At 40.0% G+C, this 24813-nt stretch overlaps 1 protein-coding gene across 2 annotated transcripts in view; it reads left to right on the plus strand.

Moving 5' to 3' along the window:
* Nucleotides 1-24813, plus strand: part of sh3pxd2aa (SH3 and PX domains 2Aa) — a 266480-nt gene that overhangs the window by 39222 nt on the left and 202445 nt on the right. For both annotated transcript variants that reach the window (XM_073027125.1, XM_073027126.1), the window contains exon 3: nt 10805-10880. In XM_073027125.1, coding sequence (XP_072883226.1) covers nt 10805-10880 — 76 coding nt within the window. The remainder of the gene's footprint in view (nt 1-10804; nt 10881-24813) is intronic.

Consider the following 24813-nt stretch of genomic DNA (forward strand, 5'->3'; position numbering starts at 1 on the left):
CATTCCACCGGCATTTTGTGTGTGTTGATGAAATTAATGAGCTCAGCATGTTTGCATGTATTGGAGGAAAAGTTGAGGAGTATTAACAAGGAAGGTTTGGAACATAGAATGTTCTACATGCATTGCTGGGGCCAATGGCTACCCGTGGAGACTGGAGAAAGTGGGAGGAGCTGAAGGAAAAATTGAGGGCGAGGACCAGTACTACCAGGCAGAGAAGGGTGGTGGTGGATTGGAACTGGTTGGTGCTTTCCATTGAGAAAGAAGAGGAGCTAGGGGATAGAAGTATATAGGCACTGGATGTCCATGGTGAAAGTGAAGTGGTCTGAGCTAGGGAATTGAAAGCTAGTAAGGAGATTGAGAGCATGAAAAGAGTCATGGATGTACACTTTGTAGGTGGGAAGGGACTAAACCAAGGGGTATAGAATTCAGTTGGATTATGAGGACTGGAGTTCAGTGGGGCAAGATCAAGCAAAGATAATGAGCCTGTCCCGGTCAGTCAGGTTTGTGGATCTTGGGTAGGAGGTAGAAGTGAGCAGTGCAGGGTGAGGGAACTGAGCTTGGTGGTAGTAGATGTGAGTTCTCCAGAGTTGTTGAGGTCAGTGATGGTGTCAGAGTCAGTTTTCTGATGGTCTGGAGTGGGGTCCTCTTCAAGATTTGGATAAGAGTGTGGAGGGCAGTACTTTGAGGAGAAGAGAGGAGAGCCGAAGTTGAGCTGGTTGATATGTTGTCGGCAATTCGAGATATTAAGATCCAGAGCAGGCAGAGAACCAGAGTGGGATGTCCAAGAAAAAGAGGAGGGTTGGAGATGGGAGAAGGGGTCATCCATGCAGGGTGGAGAATTTTTGCCAAAGAAGTGGGCGCAAAGACAGAGGTCATGGCTTTACCTTGTGGTGGGTGTGAAACTCACTGAGGTGTGTGGAAAGGGGGAGAAAGGTGAGGCCCTTGCTGAGGACAGAGCATCTGCTTCAAGCGGGGAAGGTTGGAAGGAATGGTGAAGACATGACAAGGATTAGAGCTGCGATCAGAGGGTGGAAAGTGTTAGTGGCACCAGAGGAGAGGCGGGTGTTGGGTTGTTCAAGAAAGATGACCAAATAGGTAGTGGTGGTGGTGGATCCTAAGAAATACAGGGTTGGAGAGTGAAGGAGAGCCCGGGGCCCCAGTGGCAGTGAAGAAAATCTTGGCCTCAAGATGCTGGCGGCTGAGGTTCAGACTGCAGCAGAAGCTGGAGGCCGTAGAGTATGTTGTCTAAAGGCATCCGGGTTTGTAGGAACTAAAATTGGTGATACTGGAATCCAATAAGTATTGCATTTCTGCAAATCTAATTTTTTTAGGTGGAAAATTAAATGATCTCTAACAGCTTTTCATTTGAGATTTCTAAAATTACAGCATAGACTTCCTATTGTCTGTACAAATGACTTCAGTTTTTTTCATAGCCTACTTTTTGGGGAAAAAATAGAATATGAATCAAAACATGTTTGGGTTTGTTATTTTTGGTTTTAGAGGCAAAAGCTATTGGAGTTAAAAGCTGTCTATTATGGAGACCATAATAAACTGATTATTGTGTGTCTTTAAATAAAAGAAAATAATCTGTATGTATGAATTATAGCATCATCAAGCAAAGTTTCCCAGTTAGTGATTTTATTCCCTTTAGCTGAACTTACTCTTACCTTGAACAAAATAGACAAAGGAGGGTCAGTGCATGTTGTTTACATTGATTTTCAAAAGTCCTTTGAAAAGGTGCTGCACATGAGGCTGCTTAACTAGATAAGAGCTCATGGTATTACAGGAAAGGCACTAGCTTGGATAGAAGACTGACTGATTGGCAGGAGGCAAAGAGTGGGAATAAAGGGGCCCTTTTCTGGTTGGCTGCTGGTGACTAATGGTTCGCTGCAAGGATTGGTGTTTGGACCTCTACTTTTCACATTATATGTCAATGATTTGGATGACATAATTGATGGCTTTGTGGCCGAGTTTGAGGATGATACAAAGAAACAGTGTCTTACAGAAGTATTTTGCCCCCAACCCTTTGCTCACATAAATGAGTATTGCATCCAGGGATTTTGATCAATTTAACTAAGAATTTTTATTTGTGAATCAATGCTGCTTTTTTCGTAGTACAGCCCATTAACAGGGAAAATTGTAAAGCATGAAAAACTAAAAATCCATAAACTGTCAACAGTTCCAAAGTATTCATCTCCTTTTGAACCACTCTCATAGCTATTATAGCCAGTAGTCTTTTTGGATAAGTTTCTATTAGCAGTGCACAATGTGATGGAGAAAGATTTTTCCATTCTTCCTTGCAAAATTGTTCAAGTTGTAACAGGTTAGTTGGTGAATGGCAGTGGACAGCAATCTTGAGGGCTTGCCAGAGATGTTCGATCAGGTCAAGGTCAGGACTCTGACTGGAACATTCAAGGACATCAATTTTCTTCATTTGAAGCCACTCGAAGGTTGTCCTGGCAGTGTGCTTTGGTTCTTTGTCCTGCTGAAAGACAAGCTTCCTCTGCAGTTTAAGCTTTCTGACAGAGGCTAGCAGGTTAAAGCACAGCCTCAGAATTGAGGGGCGTCCAATTAGAACAGAGATGAGGAATTTATTTAGCCAGAGGGTGGTAAATCTGTGGAATTCATTGCCATGCCCGGATGAGGAGGCCAAGTCATTGAGTATACTTAAAACAGAGGTTGATGGGTTATTGATTAGTCAGAGCGTCAAAGATTACGAAGATTAAATAATGATTAAATAAAGATTACATAATGCCTCATAGGCCTGATTTTATTCTCACAAATCAATGAATCTGTTGTAGAAAAAAAAATCACTCCCTACTTGTACATAGTTCTTTCCTTCTGCTTGTTTTTTCTTTCCACTCTTTTCTATAAGTATATACCCCAGATAAATACTTTGTGGAGATTTTGTGATATATATGATATATATGTACAATGTCTGAAATACATCTTATGGAAATGTTTGTTTGATGAACTTCAATAAAAAAAAATAAATTACAAAAAAAAGATTACAAAGAGAAGCCAGGGGAATGGGGTTGAGAGGAGTAATAAATCAGCCATAATGGAATGGATGGACCAAATGGTCTAATTCTACTCCTATGTCTTATGGTTTTATTGAATGCTCATCATAGTAGAGGTCAGGGAATGCCAACCTGTACAAGCAAGCCAGGAAAATAGAGGTAACAAAGGAACAGAGCACATGCTTTCTGCAAAGTGGTCTGGTAGTAAAGACTAGTTTCAAACTGCAGTTTTACAGTCACCCAGGAGAGAGGCATTGGTGTTGATGCACTCCACCAGAGGTGGAGTTAGTGCTGGAATTAGTGTTGCCCCTAGTGCTCACTCACTAAGAAGATGAGCTGTATTTGTAGACAGCTGTACAGACAGCTGCAACATTTGTAGAATTCAGGTTCTTGGAGTATAAATTATATATGTGAATGTATTTTACTGATGTATGTGCTATATGAATCTTGTGCTGTGTATCTCTGTTGGTACTGTGTTTTGCACCATGGCCTCAGAGGAATACTGTTTGGTTTGGCTGTATGGTTAAATGACAATTAAACTTGAACCAGCTGGGATAAGAAACCTGCAAACAAGTACTGAACAAGTTGCACTTCAGCTTCGCAGACAAACTATGGTATAGAACCAGATATACGACAAGTTACTAAAAATTTTGCAAATGATTATATAAGCATATAAGCAAATTTAAAGAAAGGCAAAACTACAAGGAAAAGAGGAATTTCTTGAGCTAGAGGCTGGTGAATCTGTGGAAATCATTGCCACACATAGCTGTTGAGGTGAAGTGATCGGGTATATGTAAAGAGGAGGTTGATAGATTCTTGATTAGTAAAGGTGTCAAAGGTTATGGGGGGAAGGTTGGAGAATAGAGTTGAGAGGAATAATAAATCAGACATAATAGAATGGTTCAAGGGCCTGAATGGACCTAATTCTGCTCTGATGTCTTATGGTAAAACATATAATGGCAACTCTCTGACGTGAATCTAACGGCACTAAAACTATCTTCCATCACCACTACCATGTTGTATCAGTAAACTTATCATATCTCCTCCTTTCATACTTAAAATATTAACATATACAATATTAACATATACAATATAATATATATAATATACAATATTACAATATAAATATTAACAATATAACTCGGAATCCTGCCATGTGCAGAAGTTCGCTGATGACACGGCCATAGTGGGGTGTGTCAGGAATGGACAGGAGGAGGAGTATAGGAAACTGATACAGGACTTTGTGATATGGTGCAACTCAAACTACCTGCGTCTCAATATCACCAAGACCAAGGAGATGGTGGTGGACTTTAGGAGATCTAGGCCTCATATGGAGCCAGTGATCATTAATGGAGAATGTGTGGAGCAGGTTAAGACCTACAAGTATCTGGGAGTACAGTTAGACGAGAAGCTAGACTGGACTGCCAACACAGATGCCTTGTGCAGGAAGGCACAGAGGCGACTGTACTTCCTTAGAAGGTTGGCGTCATTCAATGTCTGTGGTGAGATGCTGAAGATGTTCTATAGGTCAGTTGTGGAGAGCGCCCTCTTCTTTGTGGTGGCGTGTTGGGGAGGAAGCATTAAGAAGAGGGACGCCTCACGTCTTAATAAGCTGGTAAAGAAGGCGGGCTCTGTCGTGGGCAAAGTACTGGAGAGTTTAACATCGGTAGCTGAGCGAAGGGCGCTGAGTAGGCTACGGTCAATTATGGATAACTCTGAACATCCTCTACATAGCACCATCCAGAGACAGAGAAGCAGTTTCAGCGACAGGTTACTATCGATGCAATGCTCCTCAGACAGGATGAAGAGGTCAATACTCCCCAATGCCATTAGGCTTTACAATTCTACCGCCAGGACTTAAGAACTTTTTAAAAGCTATTATTATTGCTTTTGAGATAGTGATTTAGATGCATATCATATTTTTACTGAGTTAAGTATTGTATGTAATTAGTTTTGCTACAACAAGTGTATGGGACATTGGAAAAAAGTTGGAATTTCCCCATGGGGATGAATAAAGTATCTATCTATCTATCTATCTATCTATATACCACAAAAAGCCAATGGGCCCAAGTTATTAGTCCATATCTTTTGTCCTTCACTGTGAAAGTCTGCCAAGTTCTTGAACTGTATATGGGTACACTTGATTTTTTTTTTGTGATTTGTTATCATGATCTTGTACAACTCTTAAATAACATCAACCCTTGTTCGAAAGAAACATTACTCATTTCTCTAGTTGAACCTTGTGGCTAAGATATCTTGATCCTAGACCCATTCTATTATCGCTTTTGTACCCTCTCTTTGATTTGCATATCACAATGGCTTTCCTATGATATCACAGTTTAACATAACTCACTCCACATCTGCATTCTTTGCCTTTATTTATTAAGCTAAGAATCTTTTATGTTCTGGAGCTGCTCTATCACTAAATAAATATTGCAGCTTCCTAAAGTTGTATTTTAAGTTGCAATGTTGTACCATCTTGTTGAGCTATGTTTCAGTAATTTGAACTGCCATAGGTTACACCCGTAAATAAATGTAAATCTATTCTCCTCAAGTCAGTCTTCCATTTGTTGTGCATTGGCGATGCTTTTCTATTGTGAACAAAAAGATTTTCATTGCACAACCAATAGCTAGCTTTTAACAGGAAAACAACCTTCTCAGTATGAAGAAATGGACAGTAAACCATGACAGGAGAGTTTGGTCAAGCTTCTAACATTTCAGTTGTAAGATTTTGACCTCAGAGAAAAGAGACACTAGTAAGAATACTAGTGAGTGGGCTTTAAGGGTCTGCTTTCACTAATGTGGCAAAATGAAAATTTGGCTAGATTGAACAGTATAGACTGTAATATAAAGTGAGAGGGAGTTCAGACGTGTGGTTAGGTGAAGGCTTGGATGGAGAATATTAAATTTAACAGTTGATGGTAATAATGGTGAGCTTTGGAAGGTGACTTATTACCTATTATGCTGCGGGTGTGTAGGGCAGCAATGATGTCGTCGATCTCTGACAGTTTTCAGGGCTACCTTCATCATGCCAGTAGCTTTTTCTTTGTGTTTACTATTGTCAGTCATGCAAGTCCCGGGTGGAGACCAAGTGCGCTGGCGTTTCTCAGATATAGAAAGTTTCCTCCTTGTTGTTTCCATCACAGTTGTGTTTTACCTCTCAAGGTTGTTAGCTCTGATCTGAACCCCCAAACCCGGAGGACTGGTGGTCCACTCTTTATCTGGACTCTACCCTTTGACCTTTGGCATGGGTGACCTTACCAAGAACCAAAGCATAAAGCCCTGACACCAGCCAACATAGCTTTCCAGGTCTTTGAAGCACTAAAGTCTCCAAACCATAACAAGGTTGTTGTCCTCTTGGAGGTTTGGAAAGTGAGGCAAGAGATGTATGGAAAAAGTGAATTTATGGAACATAGGAACCAGTAAAATAGACACCAGAGAAAATCTGTGGTAATAAGTTTATACAAAGCTATGATGTAATGGTATTATTACATCAGAAATGTTCCAAAAGCTTCAGAATGCAGAGATAGTTAAGATGATGTAGAAATTTGTCTATAGTGAAATCCTGGATGTCCTGTTACTATTCAAAACTGCATGTACAACAAACAGCATTTTTATATAGAATTGTAGAGAAGATGGTGTGTGAAGGTGGAGAACATTGATGAAATGGTCAGTGTGCAGATAACACTAATGTTGGTTCTACAGTGAAGGAGGTTACCTCAGATTATAATAGAATCTTGATCAACTAGGTCAGTAAGGCAAAGAATAGCAGATGGAGTTAAATTAAGACATATGGTTAGGTGAAGGTTTGCATCTGTATTTACTCAAGTGACAGACAGAGTCTATAGAAGTGAGGTAAAATGGCATCATCTACATGGACCCTATATGGATTACAGAGAAAGAGGTGTTTGCTGTCTTGGGGGAAATTAGGGTGGATCAATTCCTAGGGTGTTCTTTTGGACCCTGTGGGAGGCAAGTGCAGAAATTGCCAGGGCACTAGCAGAGATATGTAAATTATTCTAAGTGACCAGTGAGGTGCCAGAGGATTAGAGGATAGCCAATATTGTTCAGTGTTTAAGAAAAGCTTTAAACATAAACCAGGAAATTATAGGCCAGTGAGCCTGACATCAGTAGTGAGGGTAATTGGAAGGTATTCTAAGGGACTGGATATTTGGATAGACATGGACTAATTAGAGATAGTCAGCTTGTGTGGTAGGTTGTGTCTAACTAATCTTAAAGAGTCCTTTGTGGAAATTAGTAGGAAAGTTAAAGAAAGCAAAGCAGTGGATATTCTCCGGATAGACTTTAGCCAGGCCTTTGAAAGTTGCTCCATGGGAGGTTAGTCAAGAAGGTTCAGTCGCTCGGCATTCAAGATGTAGTAAATTGGACTAGACATTAGCTTTGTGGGAGAAGCCAGAGAGTGGTGGTAGATCATTGTCTGTCTGACTGGAGGCCTGTTATTAGTGGAGTGCTACAGGGATTGGTGCTGGATCTGTTGTTGTTTGTTATCTATATCAACGATATAGATGATAATGTGGTAAACTGGATTAGCAAATTTGCGGATGACACCAAGATTGGAGGTATAATGGACAGAGAGGAAGACTATCAGAGCTTACAATGGGATTTGGATCAGCTGGCAAAAGGGCTGAAAAATGGCAGTTGGAATTTAATGCAAACGAGTGTGAGGTGTTGCACTTTGGTTGGACCAATCAAAGTAGGTCATACACAGTAAACAGCAGGGCACTGAGGAGTGCTGTAGAACAAAGTGATCCGGGAATACAGGGCCATAATTAATTGAAAGTGGTAGACACAGGTAGATAGTGTCATAAAGAAAGCTTTTTGCACTGTTACGTACCCCGTAACTGGGTCACTTACCAGCAAAGATAGAGAGGTCCGTTGAAGTCTGATGGTACTATTTTTAACAGTATTTATTGATAAAAATACACAAAAATAATATCAATGCAAACATACAGATAATATACGTCGTCAATACTAAATCTAAAAGCGCGGGTATAATAATAATCAATAAGAAATAGCTCTATCGTTGTCTAGGGGATAATGTATTGTCCGATGGAAATATAAAAGTCACTCAAGTTCATTTAGGTTGCAGCTTTTGGCTGGAGAGAGAGATGGGGTTCAGAACTTACCTGTTTTTCCTGTCTATGATGTCGATCCTTCGAAATGTCGTCGGTGTCCTTTTTCTTTTTTTAGCTAAGCCGTCTTCCGTGGTCAGTCCCATCAATTCCGAGGCAAATGGAAAAGGACGCACGTGGGCTTTCCACCGGCTTTTGCTATTAAATGCTGTCACGGGATTTCTATCGTTTCTCCTGGTGCGTCTAAAGGGGTGGTTCCCCAGACCTTCTTTTATCCATACACACGGGGTCTCAGATGTCAATCAGGTTGGGGAGGATGCCATCCCCCCCAACCAGCCCACGTTGCTCATTCCTTGAGGGCATCGATGAATAGCACAGCGCTCAATACACAATTCCGTCTCCAAGAGACAATGGCCGGTTCCAGTGGCTTTGAAATCGCTGAGGGCTAGGACATTCCAAACCCCCTGTGGATTCTGTGTCTCTCTCTCATTTCCTGGGTCTCCTGACCTGAATTAATAGCGATCTTGCGATTCTCAAAAAAGAGGGGGCTACTTTCTACCCTTTGGCCCCTCAGAGTTGGGGCGCAGGCGTAACAGCACATTGGCTTTCTTAAATCAAAGTATTGAGTACAGGAGATGGAATGCGATGTTGAAGTTGTATAAGACATTGAAGAATAATTGGTAGTGTTGTATGTGGTTTTGGTCACCTAACTACAAGAAACATGTAAATAAGGTTGAAAGAGTACAAAGAAAATTTATAAGCATGTTGCTGGGTCTGGGGGATCTGAGTTATAAGGAAAGATTGAATAGGTTAGGACTTTGTTCCTTGGAATGTAGAAGATTGAGGGGAGATTTAATAGTGATATACAAAATTGAGGGGTACAGATTTGGTAAATATAAGCAGGGTTTTTTCCTCTGAGGTTAGGTGGGACGACAACTAGAAGTCATAAGGATGAAAGGTGAAAAGTTTAAGGGGAAAATGAGGGGAAACTTTTACACTCAGGGAATGATAAGAGCATGGAATGAACTGCCAGAGTAAGTGGTGCATATGAGCTAAATTTCAATGTTTAAGAGAAGTTTGGATAGGTATATGGATGGCTGTGGTCCTAGTACAGATTAATGGGAGTAGGCAGTTTAAATGGTTTAGCATAGATTAGATGGGCCAAAGAGTCTATTGCTCTGCTGTACTTTTCTATGACTCTATTGACACTGAAAAATTTGGCAAAGCATCTTAAAGGGAAGCATCATACAGAGCTGGATTCACTAATCTATTGAAAAGATTGCTCAGAACATAGTGCCCTACAAGACATCTTTAAATGTGAAATACCCTTAGAAAGTAAGACCATATATTTTGGGTATACAGTCGGCCCTCCTTATCCATGGATTCAGCCAACTGCGGATCGAGAAAACCCGGAAGTTCTCTCTCCAGCACTTGTTGTTTGAGCATGTACAGACTATTTTTTCTTGTCGTTATTCCCTAAACAATACAGTATAACAACTATTTACGTAGTATTTACATTGTATTAGGTATTATAAGTAATCTAGAAATGACTTAAAAGTACAGGCAGTCCCCGGGTTATGAATGAGTTCCATTCCTGAGTCCGTCTTTAAGTCGGATTTGAAGTCGGAACATGTACATCCGGTATTATTTAGCGTCAGTTAGTCAAACGTTTTTCTTAGTATATAGTACATATTTTACTTTCCGATCGCTTTATTACTTCCACTTTATTTTCCAATCGTGATCATGATTATTTTTGTGAACAGAAGCACTGCAGGTTCAGAGCTGCACCACCAGGTCCTAATGTCCACTGCACTGAGAATGTTAAATAAAGTCTGGGGTTCCGCTGGGTCCTAAAGACCACTGCACTGAGCCAGGTTAAATAAGGAACTTGAGTATCCGTGTTTTTTGGTATCTGCGGGGGTCTCGGAACCAGTCCCCCACGGATAAGGAGGGCCAACTGTATACCTCAAGAATGGTTGAAAAGAGATAAATATTTAATGAATACTGTATACTGTTGGTGGCTGGTAAAAAGACTCTTACCAGGAAATGGCTATCACAGGAGAGCCCAACTTTCAACGCATGGATGGAAATTACAATGGACATTTACAAAATGGAGAAGATAACAGCATTTGTTAATCAAGTTGGAACAATTTATTCATATTGGAAAAAATGGTTTAATTACATAATACCTCATAGGCCTGATTTTATTCTCACAAATCAATGAATATGTTGTAAAAAAAAAATCACTCCCTACTTGTACATAGTTTTCTCCTTTTGCTTGTTCTTTCTTTCCTCTTTTCTATAAGTGTATACCTCAGATAAATATTAAGTGGAGATTTGTGGCAAATATGACATATGGTATATATGTATAGTATTTGAAATACATTTTATGGAAATGTTTGTTTGATGATGAACTTCAATAAAAAATAAATTACGCAAAAAAAAATTACCCAGAGATTTGTCATCTAGATGTTGAAACAAATGTAATTGCTTCTGCTGGGAGTTTAAAGAAGATGAAGGAAAATTAATAGGCAAAATGGGAAAGGAACATGGTTTCTTGCATTTAAAGTATAATTCCATGACTTAATAAAATGATCTCAGTACTGAAGGATTCTGAGATTATTTATAGAATTGTATCATGAAGCTATAATGTTTTGTAAGAAATGAGTCCTTTTTCTTTCCTCATTGCAGATGCAGCTCTTGGACAAGTTTCCTGTTGAAGGAGGACAGAAGGATCCCAAATTGCGTTGCATTCCTTTCTTGCCTGGTGAGTAGCAACTTAAATCATCCACTACTCCCAGTAAAGTAATCTTTTGTGCTATTTGTAGATACTTTGTGTTCACTACAGCTTGAGGCATAACTGGCTGTCACTGACAACTCAATGACTATAGTCCAGAAGCACTTGCATCCACAATGATGAAGTGTTTTGAGAGGTGAGAGATGAAACATATCAACTCCTACCTGAGAAGTGACTTGGATCTGTTCCAATTTGCCTGACTGCACAACAGGCCCACAGCAGACCCCATCTCATTGGCTCGTCACTCAACTGTGGAACATCTGGACACCAAAGATGTGTATATTAGGATGCTCTTTATCGACTACAGTCAACATTTAATAATATAAGTCTCCTCAAAACGAATAATTAAGCCAAATCCACTACTTTCTGTAGGATTTTCCATTCCAAAATCTTGGCCTCAATACTTCCTAGTGGAATTGGATGCTCGATTTCCTCACTTGCAGACCCTGGTCAGTTCAGACTGGCAACAACATCTCCTCAAAATTCATCAGCACAGGTGCACCAAAAGGTTGTATGCTTAGCCCTCTGCTCTGCCCACTTTGCACTTACGATTGTATGGCTAAGCACAGCTTCAATGTCATATTCAAGTTTGCTGATGACACCACTGGCATAGGCTGAATCAAAGGTGGTGACGAATCAGCATACAGGAGGGAGATTGAAAATCTGGCTGAGTCAGGCTATGACAACACCCGCTTACTCAATGTCAACAAGACAAAGGAGCTGATTATTGACTTCTGGATGCAACCAGAGGTCCAGGACCAGCTATTATTGGGAGATGAGAGGTGGAGATGGTCAGCAACTTTAAATTCCTCAGTGTTATCATTTCAGAGCATTATAGTGTGTCTACTTCCTTAGGAGTTTTAAACATTCAGCATGATACTTTTTTTAGGCGTGTGCTGGAGAGTATATCGACTGGTTGCATCACAGCCAGGTATGGTAACATCAATGCTTTTGATTGGAAAGTCTTACAGAAAGTAGCGGATATGGCAGTCTATCACGGGTACAGCCCTTCCCACCATTGCGCACATTTACATAGAGCAGTATTGCAGGAAAGCAGTATCCATCAGCAACCCCTACCACCCAGGTCATGCTCTCTTCTCGCTGCTCCCATCAGTAAATAAGCCTCAAGACTAACATTAGCAGGTTCAGGAACAGTTACTACCCCTCAGCCATTTGGCTCTTGAACCAAAGGAGATGTCTTCAATCGACTTCAATTGCCCCATCACTGAAATATGGCCACAACCAATAGACTCACTTTCAAGGACTCTTCATCTCATGTTCTCTATTTATTGTTTATTTATTTAATATTGTTATTAATTTTTCTTTTTGTATTTGCATAGTTTGTTGTCTTTTGCACACTGTATGTATGCCCAGTTGGTGCAGTCTTTGACTGCATTATGGTTATTGGACTTTGAGTTTGCCTGCAAGAAAATGAATCCCAGGATTGTATGTGGTGACATGTACTTTGATAAGAAATTTGCTTTGAACCTTTGAACCATCCAGAAACAATTTAGGGCACGTGGATGGCCCATCTGCTCAGCAATTGTGTACGAGCTTATTCCTACCCTTTGTTTAACTTTATCTGCTCATCTGTACTCTTTTCTTAAATGTATTTATGCTATATCAATAAATAAGTAAGAGATAGAGCATGGCATTTGCTCTTTCATGTCTGCTTGGTCTTTTAACAAGATTATATTATCTTGCACGCAATAATATTTTTTGTCCTATCACCATATCCATTGAATACACTAACGTTCAGAAATCTATTAATCTCAGCTTTGAAAGCAATCAGTGATTTAATATTTGCAACCCTTACATTAAGAATTCCATTGAATCACCACTCTTGAAGTGAAACATGTCATTTTCTGAATGGCTAACCACTTATTCTGAGATTCTGATTCCTGTGCCAAATAAGCAACAGGTTACCAGGCAGGTCCAGTGTAGTTAAGAAGGCAAATGGCATATTGGCACTTACGGCAAAAAGATTGTGGTTTAGAAAAAGGGAAGTATTATTATTGTTAATTATACAGGGTATAATTAATTATAAGAATGCTTTCCTGCAGTGTAGGCTCTGAATGCAGTACAATACACAGTTTTGGTCTGCTTACTTTAAAAGGGCACACTGGCAGTTGTAGACTCCTGAGCCAGCATGTGCATTTTTCCTACATGTGGTCTGCGCCATATAAGTAGTTATAGAGCTGTACAGCAGGGAAAACAGGTCCTTCAGCCTGATAAGGTCTCCTAACTGAACTAGTCCCATTTGATTGCACTTCGTCCATATCTGTCAAAACATTTCCTATCTACCAACCTTTCCGAAAGAAGTTAACATGTTTCAGTATGTTCATCTTCAATTTTGTCCAAACTCTAAAGCAGCCTTTCTCAACCTTTTTGCCCTGGGGGAAGCCTTGAAATAATTTTCAGGTCTCAAGGAAACCCTGCATAAAAATTATATCCACAGCTCATGGTACGTTAGTGTGATCACTAAGTTGTAAATGTATAATTCAAAAATAATTGCCAATGTTCTTTTCAGTAGAGAATGAATTCTTAGCCAACTTTGGGGGCAAAAAACAGGTAGGTAAGCTGAGGTTACTTTTCTGGAAATTAATCTTTCTTTCTCTTTCATAAATTTTAAAAACTGATAAGGCAAACATAACAAATTTCTGTTAAATAACTGGATTAAGCCAAAATGGGATTTATTTTTTCTAAATGTAGGTTCGGTAGATTTAATTTAAGTAAAGGTTGTAAATTGATTTTAATTAATGCTGTTTACGACGTGAAAATTTATTTGCAATGCTGAAGCAGTGTGTTGTGACAACATTAGGATTTTCTTTTTTTTACAAGAGAAACAAAACCTCATGGAGCCAACCATTGTTGAGGCACCATCAGTACAGATGCCAACACAGTTCCTCTGAGACAGACCTTTTGTTTCCAGTTATGAAAACCGAACATTAAATACTGTATATCTTAGCTTTTTCTTGTTTCGGGTAGTTCTTTGCAACAGGAAAAGTTTCTTGAATTTCATCATCATTTACAAATCTTACAAATGCTACAACATGACATTTATTGGTGAAACCTGTTGACTCATCAATCTGGATAAAGAAGCTGTTTTCCAGTTTATTACACAACTTCTTCAGCATTATGTGGCATGTCATCAATACATCGACTAATCACACTGTTTGAGAGTGAAACCTTTTCAATTTATTGTATTGCATCTTGTTCTTAGCATTTTACCCACTATAATTTTCATGCTGGTATTTGTAGGTTCTCACCAACTGTGTGGCTTTTCCTTTCTTGGGTAATAAGTTCAGCTACTAAATAATTGCTGCTTGATTCTTTTTATTGTTCGTGACTTTATTAACAAAAGCTTTACTCTGTTTTGATATTCCAATAGACGTTTAAAATAATTAGGGCTTTTACGTGTCATATGGTAGTGATTTGTAGTTAAGTGTCTTCAATTTTGCTGGAGCCATTGCTGCATTTGTAAGTTGTTTGTCATAGACTAGGCACAATGGAATCGGACAACTTGGATCATCAGACCACATAAAACCCATTCATAAGTAGCTTTCATTGTAAAGACGAACTTCTTTTGTGTCCGTTGTTGCATAATAAGAATGACATAATAAATAAATGAGAAAACCGAAAAAATACTAAGACTTCACAAATACAAAAATTTACTTCTAACGTACACAATCCACCTTTTGCAGCGTTTACAACAACAGCATAGTGGCAGGCCAGCATTTGAATTGTGGCACGTAAACATTCCTTCTTTAGAATGAACATTTCTTTCCAGTTTTTTGTTACATTGATAGAGTTTGTTCACTCCCATAAGTCAGTCAGCAGCACACAAGGGAGAGGTAATTTGAGAGGGGGAGGCTGACATCACAGCCCAAGTTAGGTAAGTCCATTCAATGTTCGGAAAATGCATTTCATACTCTTCACCATCCTATCGTCTTCCCCTCCGTGCAAAGCAGTGGTCACTAATTATCAACAGTCTCCCTTATCTCGGGTCAAAAACTGAGAATAGACTCAACCAAATAAACATAGCCCCATTTGCACTGCCATACTGTTCTGAGAACCACTAACAAGATTGCTAATGAGGTTGCTCAGTCTCTGCCCACCACTGCGAGTGCTAGCATCGTGTGCTACACAAAGTTCAAAAAATGATGTTTTTTTAAATCACAACCTCTCATGGGCTGAAGCCCTGGTTGAGAAACTCTGCTCAAGAATGTATAACAAAACCTATTGAATACTCTTTATTTAATTAATTCAACACCCCAGGAGTCTGTTTGACAAAAATTGAAACCAGTCCCTCTAGTAAGTACTGTACAACCTCCTGAAGGTGAGGAGATGAAAATTGAATACACAACTCCTCGAGCACTCCATAATACTCCATAATAAAGAAGACCAATGTGCCAGAAGCTCTCTTTACAACCTTGTCTACCTGTGATGCCACTTTTAATGAATTATAGTTTTGTATTCCCAGATCTTTGTTCTACCGCAGTCCTCAATGCCCTACCATTCTACCCTGGTTGTCTTCCCAAAGTGCAATGTCCCACATTTGTCTGCACTAAAATTTATCTGCCATTTTTCAGATCATTTTAGAAGCATAGAAACATAGAAAACCTACAACACAATACAGGCCCTTCGGCCCACAAAGTTGTGCCGAACATGTCCCTACCTTAGAAATGACTAGGCTTACCTATAGCCCTCTATTTTTCTAAGCTCCGTGTACCTATCCAAAAGTCTCTTAAAAGACCCTATTGTGTTCGCCTCTACCACCATTGCTGGCAGCCTATTCCATGCACTCACCACTCTCTGAGTAAAAAAACTCAGGGACATCTCCTCTGTCCCTACTCCCCAGCACCTTAAACCTGTGTCCTCTTGTGGCAACCATTTCAGCCCTGGGGAAAAAGCCTCTGACTATCCGCATAATCGTATACGTTTTGCCAGCTAGTTTAGATTCTGCTGTAAGCTGTGATAGCCTTACTTGCTTTCCACTGTGCCCTCAATCTTGGTGACTTCTGCAAATTTGCTGATCCAGTTTACCAAATTATCATCCAGATCATTAATAGAGATGACAAACAGTAATGGACCCAGCACTGATCCCTGCAACATACTGCTGGCCACATGCCTCCAGTCAGAGGGGCAACTATCTACTACCACTCTCTGGCTTCTCCTGCTGTGCCAATGTATCCAATTTACTAATTCAGTCTGAAAAAGATTCATTTATTTTGCATTCTATTAATACATTATCTAGAGTTACTTTGTCTATGTATATAATCTATCTCTGTATATAAGTTACTTGTACATTGTGTTTTATAGGATTGCTTTTATATTTTTATACTTATTGTGTTTTTTTGTTTCTTTATTGTGCTCTTTTTGCTTATTGTACTTTTTTCCTACTACATCTGAATCAGAATCAGGTTTTCTAACACCAGCATATGTCATGAAATTTCAAACCAGAGAAAATCTGCAGATGCTGGAAATCTGAGCAACACACAAAATGCTGGAGAAGCTCAACAGGCTAGGCAGCATCTACGGAGTTCTGTTGAAGGGTTTCGGCCTGAAAAAGTCAACTGCTTTATTCCATAGCTGCTGCCGGGCCTGCTGAATTCCTCCAGCGTTTTGCATGTGTTGTCGTGAAATTTGTTGTTTCTGCTGCAGGAGTACAATGCAATGCATTTTTTATATATATGTATATATACGTGTGTGTGTGTGTGTGTGTGTGTATGTATACATGTATATAGATGTGTAGGTTTAATTAAATAATTAGTGCAAAAAAAGTAATGAGACAGTGTTTATGAGTTCAATGTCCATTCAGAAGTTGGATGGCAGAGCGGACAAGCTGCTCCTGAATCATTGACTGTGTACCTTCAGGCTCCTGTACCTCCTCCTTGATGGTAGCATGAGAACAGGATGTGCCTTGGAATCTGGAGGTCCTTAATGATGGATGCTGACTTTTTGAGGCATCACTCATTGAAGATGTCCTGACTACTATGGAGGCTAGTGCCCATAATGGAGCTGACTAAGTTTGCAACTCTGCAACTTATTTTGATCATGTGCAGGTCCCTTCCCCCCCCATACCAAATGGCGATGTAGCCAGTTAAAATGCTGTCCATGGTATTCAGCAGAAAATTGCAAAGTCCTTGGTGATGCACCGATTCTCCTCATACTCCTAATGAAACCTAGTTGTTGTAATGCCTTATTTGTTGGGACCAGGATAGATCCTCAAAGATATTGACACCCAAGAACTTGTAATTGCTGAGGTCTTTCCATTTTTGATCCCTCTGTGTAGCATGGTATGTCCCCTTGTCTTACCTTTTCTGAAGTCCAGAATCAGTTCTTTGGCTGGGCCTGGAGTGGCAACCATTTTTTTTCCCCTTTCCACTTGTGTATGGAAAATGTACAATAAACAATCTTAAATCTTGAACTAACATGCTAGTGTATTGCAGCCAACTTAGAGATACAGCACAGAACAGGCCCTTTCAGCCCTTCAAGTCACACCGCCCAGCAGCCCCTGATTTAATCCTAGCCTGATCACGGGACAATTTACAACCACCAATTAACCTACTAACTGTTACGTCTTTGCACTGTGGGAGGAAACTGGAGGTTCCTGAGAAAACCCACACATTCTACAGGAAGCATGTACAGACTCCTTACAGATGACATCAGAATTGACCTTTGTTGCCCCAAGTTGTAATAACGTCATACTAATGGCTCTCTTCAATCTTGCTCAGTTTAGTTCAATCTAACGTTGTGTTGTTTGTTAACTTTGGGCCACAGAGCCAGCCTGCCATGATCAAGATCGCTCGGAATTAGGAACTAAAAAGGAGCAACCACAAGCATTTCAAAACATGAACTACAGAGTCCAGTCCACAAACTGCTACAATTAAACCTTGCCCAAGACACCATCAACATCCTTCTGGAGCAATGAGAGAGAGAGAGAGAGAGAGAGAGAGAGAGACCGATCAAACGCGGGCACCTTCCTCCAGCAGCAGTGAGGGAGAGGGAGACTGGTCACTCACAGGCAGACAGTGCTAAACATCTGCTCACCTTCTGCACTCGTCCTCATAGATTTTCAATGTTTCTCAATGTTTCTCAGTGAGATCAGTGAGAAATCGTGTCGATCATGGGCTAATTTGGAGTATTATGTGTAGTTTTGGTCACCTACCAAAAGGAAAGGTTAAATAAGGTTGAATGAATATAGAGAAATTTTACTAGCATGTGGCCAGGACTGGAGGATTTGAGTTGTAAGGTAGAGGGACTAGGTTAGGACTTTATTTCTTGGAGCGTAGAAAATTGAAGGGAGATTTGACAGAGATATACAAAATTATGAGGGATGTAGATAGGGTAAATGCAAGCAGGCTTCTTCCACTGAGGTTGGCACTACAACTAGAGGCCATGGGTTAAGGTTGAAAGGTGAATAATTTAAGGGGAACATGAGGAGAAACTACTTCAAATCAGAGGGCTGTGAGTATGGAATGAGTTGCCAATGCAAATGGTGCATGTGAACTCGATTTCAACAATTTGGATAGGTACATGGATGGTAGGGATATGGGGGGTGATGGACCTGTTGCAGGTCAATGGCAGTGAGCAGTTCCAATAGTTTGGCATGGACTAGATGGGTTAAAGGGCCTGTTTCTGTGCTGTAGTTTTATATGACTTTATGACTGTAAATACCCAGGTCCTGACAAGTGTCCCCCTTGGACCTTGTGGGAGGCTCATGCAGAAGTTGCAGGGGCCATGGCATTTAAAATGTCTTTGGTCATTGATGAAGTGCTAGAGAACTGAAGGACAGCTAATGTTGTTTCGTTGTTCAAGAAGGGCTCTTAGAATAAGCCGGGAAATTATAGGCCAGTGAGCCTGACATCAGTAGTAGATAAATTATTGGAAGTTACTCTTAAGGGATTGGATATGAGTTTTTGGATAGAAAGGGTCTGATAAATGATAGTCAACATGTCTTTGCATGCAATAGATCATGTCTAACCAAACAAATAGTTTTTTGAAGAGGTTGCCAGGAAAGTTGATTAAGGAAAGGCAATGGATACTGTCTACATCAGTGGCTCCCAACCTTTTCTATGCCCCACACCCCTAGGAAATGTTTGATTAATGTTCGCACCCCCTACAAAAGTAATATCACATTTGAAGATGAAGAAGTCTAATTTCTAATTTTTGAACCACATGCAATACTGCGGGTGAACAAATTAAACTTAAAAAAATAAGCTTTTAACTCAGTGCATAAAATGTAAATATAAATTGAGCAATTAGATTCTAATTTATTCAGAAAAAATTGTAAACAGTAAAATCAATCCCAATTGTGAACATAAAATTCAATGACTTCTTTGCTCCTGCTTCTCATTCATGATTTTGTCAAAACGTGGAACTTTCTTGCTGACTGCGATCCGCAGGTCTGCCTGTGGGTTCAGGTGATTCCTAGATTTTATTCTTGATTGACAAAAGAGAACTGAATCCAGATTCACACAAGTATGTTGTTGTAAATGGAATGAGGACATGGAGTGCTTTTCCACCAAGTCTTGGGAACATATCCAGTGCTGCACTCCAAAACTCCTCCAAAGTCTTGCTTTCAAATTGCATTTCAAGAATTCGATTTTTCCACAAATCAATAAGATCTTCCTTCAGCTCTTTGTCATCTGACATTTTCTCCAAATTGTAGGAATATGGATTCATGATCCATTCTTCTGAAATCTTCAGGTCTCCAGCCACAGTTTCTTCATGCACAGTAGGAGTTATGGATCCAGCATCATCAACCATCTCTTCTAGTGAAGGAAAATTTGAGAGACTGCCTTTTTCTATCCTTCGACGCCAAAGACGTAACTTTTCTTTGAAGGCATTCAACTTTTCACAAGCCTTTAATATGTTTATCCCTTTTCCTTGAAGAGAAACACTCGGGTCATTCATACAAGTGAAAATGTCAGCTAAGTAAGCCAGCATTTGGGCAAATTCCTGTGATTCCATTGCCCCAACCAGATCACATTCATGCTCTTCCAGAAAAACTTTGATTTCTTCCCGCAGTTCAAAGAAACGGGTTAAAGCTTGTCCTCGTGACAACCAACGGACTTCTGTGTGGAAAAGGAAAGCTGAATGCTCACTTCCCAGATCCTCACAAAATGATTTGAAGATGCGATGGTTCAAAGTATGCCCCTGATCCAGTTGATGATCTTCACACAAGTATCAAGGACTTTCTTCAAATTTGGAGGCAATGTTTTTGATGCCAAAGCATGCCAATGAAGAAAACAATGGGTAACTTGCAAGTCTTGAATCTTTTTTCATCAATGCAGAAAAGCCAGATTTATTTCCAAGCATTGCAGGTGCCCCATCAGTGCACACAGAACCAATGACTTTGATATCTAAATCATGTTTGGCAAAAAGCATCTAAATCATCTTTCACCAGCTGCATCACATCCTTTGCAGATGTGTTTGTTTTCAGATCTTAACAAAACAGGAAAACTTCCTTCGCAGCACCATCATTGACATACCTCACTAATGTGATGAGTTGACTACAACTGGAGACATCAGTTGACTCATCCAACTGAATAGAGATTTTAAGAGGACTAGCTCTGACATCTGAGATAACTTGGTCCAAAATATCTTCACTCAAATCACTGATTCGGTTGTGAATGACATTATTTGATAGGGGCACCTGTTCAATTTTTTTTCTTGCTTCTTTGCCCAGGATAATTGTTGCCATTTCCAGTGCACATGGCTTGAGGAGATCTTCCGCAATTGTATGGGGCTTCTTGGATTTGGCCACTTTATATGCCACTTGGTATGAAGCAAGAAGTAGTGGTTTTCCAACAGAAACAAAACCTAATTTTGGAAGAGTTCCTTGTGAATCAAAACAAGCTCTTTTGATTTTCAATGACCCAACATCATGTCCTTCAACATCAGCTCCGCCATGCTTGTTCTTGAAGTGCTTGGAAAACACAACGCTACAAAGAATGCACTGGAGTTTTCCTGTTGTGCAAGTGAAACCAAAGCACATATAGTCATCATTCCATTTCTTTCTTTTTGACATGATGAAGGGTTAAGGGTAAAGAGAAAAATATGAGCTAATAGGAGAAAAACTATCTGACTAAGTCAGGGATGACCGTTTTACTCAACCAGACACGCCTATACCAAAGTATCGCGAGAAATATGCTTTTGAATATTATATTACGATATTACCTGTGGTTACGCCAAGATAAATTGTCAGGTGGAAATGCTATGGGGACGCAACGCAACTTATTAGGCTACTCTCTGCTGAATTTACACACCTATTTCCGATGATTACCAGAGATATGAACTCCCATCATACGATTCAAAGTCCTCGGTGTTAACCAAGATACCTCCTCAACTAACACAATTCAAAATTATCAACGATTCAAGAAAAAAATCCTTTTAAGAGAAAAAAAACCTTTGAAATTCAAAAACTTCTTTAATGCATTGAGACAAATACGAATGAATGACTTCAGCTGCTTTTTATCAAAATGCAGCTTTTTAGAATTTTATAATTGAATAACTTACCTACTGTCTGTGGGTTTGGTTTTAACGCGAAGTCATTACTCAATGGTTGATTTGGGATGTATAATGATTTTGGCATTATGAGATGATTTTTAACTCTTGAGATGTAACCTAGCTAACATTGATGAGACATCTACACCTCAGACTTCAACTACAACACAGAGTCTTGCCATCTTCAGAAGTTTTCTGATGACTCTGCCATAGTTGGATGCATCAGCAAGGGAGATGAGGCTGAGTACAGGGCTACGGTGCGAGCAGAATCATCTGCAGCTTAATGTGAAAAAGACCAGGGAGCTGGTGGTGGACCTGAGGAGGGCTAAGGCACTGGTGACCCCTGTTTCCATCCAAGGGGTCAATGTGGACATGGTGGAGGATTACAAATACCTGGGGATACAAATTGACAATAAACTGGACTGGTCAAAGAACACTGAGGCTGTCTACAAGAAGGGGCAGAGCCGTCTCTATTTCCTGAGGAGACTGAGGTCCTTTAACATCTGCCGAACAATGCTGAGGATGTTCTACGAGTCTGTGGTGGCCAGTACTATCATGTTTGCTGTTGTGTGCTGGGGCAGCAGGCTGAGGGTAGCAGACACCAACAGAATCAACAAACTCATTCGTAAGGCCAGTGATGTTGTGGGGGTGGAACTGGACTCTGGCGGTGGTGTCTGAAAAGTGGATGCTGTCCAAGTTGCATGCCATCTTGGACAATGACTCCCATCCACTCCATAATGTACTGGTTAGGGACAGGAGTACATTCAGCCAGAGACTCATTCCACCGAGATGCAACACTGAGCGTCATAGGAAGTCATTCCTACCTGTGGCCATCAAACTTTACAACTCCTCCCTCGGAGAGTCAGACACCCTGAGCCAATAGGCTGGTCCTGGACTTATTTTCACTTGGCATGATTAACTTCTTATTATTTAATTATTTATTTATGGTTTTATATTGCTATATTTCTACACTATTCTTGGTGCGGCTGTAATGAAACCCAATTTCCCTCGGGATCAATAAAGTATGTCTGTCTGTCTGTCTGACTCCTCAACTCTGAGGTGTAACTTCCCAGGTAACACTGATGAGAATCCTCACCGCTGACTTGGGCAGTGGGAGACTGGAGTGAGTTTATGTCTCTCTCGACTTGGGCAGTGGGAGACTGGAGTGCACTTGGGACAAACGTTACTACCACTTCTCAAGTCACACTGGCAGCTGGCTGAGTGATGACTCGTGAATCATCACTCAAGGACACAAGCCATTCTTCGTTGCACCCCCTGAAATTCCATCTCACACCCCCTGGGGGTGCAGGCACTCCAGGTTGGGAACCCCTGGTCTACATGAACCTTAGCAAGCCCTCTGACAAGATCCCACATGAGAGCTCGATCAAGAAGATTCATTTGCTTGGCATGCAGGATGAGGTAGTAAATTGGATTAGACATTGGCTTCATGAGAGTGTGGTAGTGGATAGTTGCCATAAAAATGGTGTCATAGGTAGGTAGTTTGAAAAGAGAGCTTCTGGCACAATGGCCTTTGTAAATCAAAGTACTGAGTACAGGAATTAAGATGGTATGTTGAAGTTGTATAAGATGTTGGTGAGGCTAAATTTGAGTGTTGTGTGCAGATTGAAAGAGTATAGAGAACATTTACAAGGAAAATTGACAAGAAATATAATTAATACTTTAATATATATGTTATCGTGATTTATATTTTTACTATGTTTTGCAATGTACTGTTGCTGCAAAACAACATATTTCACAATATATGCCAGTGATATTAAACCTGATTCCAATTCTAATTCTGATGTTGTTGGGACTTGAGGACTTGAGTTATAGGGAAAGGTTGTATAAATTATGATTTTGATCTCTGGAGTGTAGGAGAAAGAGGGATGAGAGGAGATTTGATAGACATATACAAAATTGAGGGATATCAATAGGATTAATGCAAGGTGGATTTTTCCATTATGGTTGCATGAGACTAGAACAAGCAGTCATTGGTTGAAGGTGAAATATTTCAGGGGAACCTGAGCGTGAGCTTCATAAAAGGGTGGTGCAAGTGTGGAACAAGCTGCTAGGAGAAGTGGTAGATGTGTGTTTGTTTGCAACATTTTAGGGAAGTTTGGATGAGTACATGGATGGAATATTTTTGGAGGACTATGACCCAGAATCAAGTTGATTGAACAAGGCAAATTAATAGTTCAGCATGGACTAGATGACCTGAAGGACCTGTTTGTGTGGTGCAGTGTTCTAGGACTCTAAGTGGACGTAGAATTTCAGTCATAATCTTTCTGACTATCTACACCTTTTGAAGGCTCATTCCTGGCACTATTACATACTTTTGCATGCAAGAATTAGCTGAAATATTAGCTATGTTCTCTTGATTTAATAGGATGATGGTAGCTCATTGTGTGACTGGTGTGTGTTCTTACAAACAGGGTAGTTTTAATAACAGTGCTAGTTTTAAGGTTTATTCACTATGTAGCTACATGGATTGTGTTTCAAATTAGTTTGAAATTATTTCTTTCTATGCCATTGACTATTCTGGTTTTAAAAAAAAATACATTTATATTGCCAACTGAACTTTATTGACGTGTACGGAAGTAAAGAGCAAGTTTGCTTCCCCAAGATGCAAGACGGTATATGAAGATCTAACTAAATGCTTGATTTGTTTGTTGATGTAAAATGTTCCCAACTGATCTTGAAGTTTGCTTGAATGATTCCTCTGTGAATTGCTGCATGCCTTTCTTTCCAGATTTTTCATGCTAATGAGGCATTGAACAAGTCTACTTTGTAGTAACCCGTTGAACAGTCAGAGCCAATGTCCTCTGTGGTGGGTCTAACCCTGCAAATAGTATCTCTTCTGAAAGGAGAACTTGAGTTAAAATGGCAGAAAGCCACAGCTTTCACTCTGTGCTTCTAGCTCTTTTTCCAAAATTGCCATGTTCAGTCTGTGACCCAGTGTGGAATTTATTTGGATTTATTTGCTGTCAGCTTGGGTGGGTGTGCCTCTTATCGTGCTGATTAAAATACCTAACCTCAGCAAAAGCACATGCTTTGCGTTTTAATGTACCAGTCAGCAAACCTATCCCTGCCAGTAACTATATAGAGGCAGAAGCTGCATATTATATTCTGCTTTAGTTTATGATACATTTCAGAATTGTACTGTGGATGTGTGGTTTGAAGTTATGGACACAGACCCATGACAGGAAAGAGAAATGCAAAACCAGAAGGCATTTCAGGCAACTGAGAGGATTCAATTAGATCAGATACAGACTGGCTCCCATTACCTTTCCATGATACATGTCCTTCAGTACTATACAAAATTCTTTAAAACTTCACTTGATTTCACAAATTATTGTGAAGTGTGTTCCAGATTTTAACCTGAGTGTGTGAA

Source organism: Hemitrygon akajei, chromosome 23, assembly GCF_048418815.1.
Source record: "Hemitrygon akajei chromosome 23, sHemAka1.3, whole genome shotgun sequence".
Taxonomy (NCBI): domain Eukaryota; kingdom Metazoa; phylum Chordata; class Chondrichthyes; order Myliobatiformes; family Dasyatidae; genus Hemitrygon; species Hemitrygon akajei.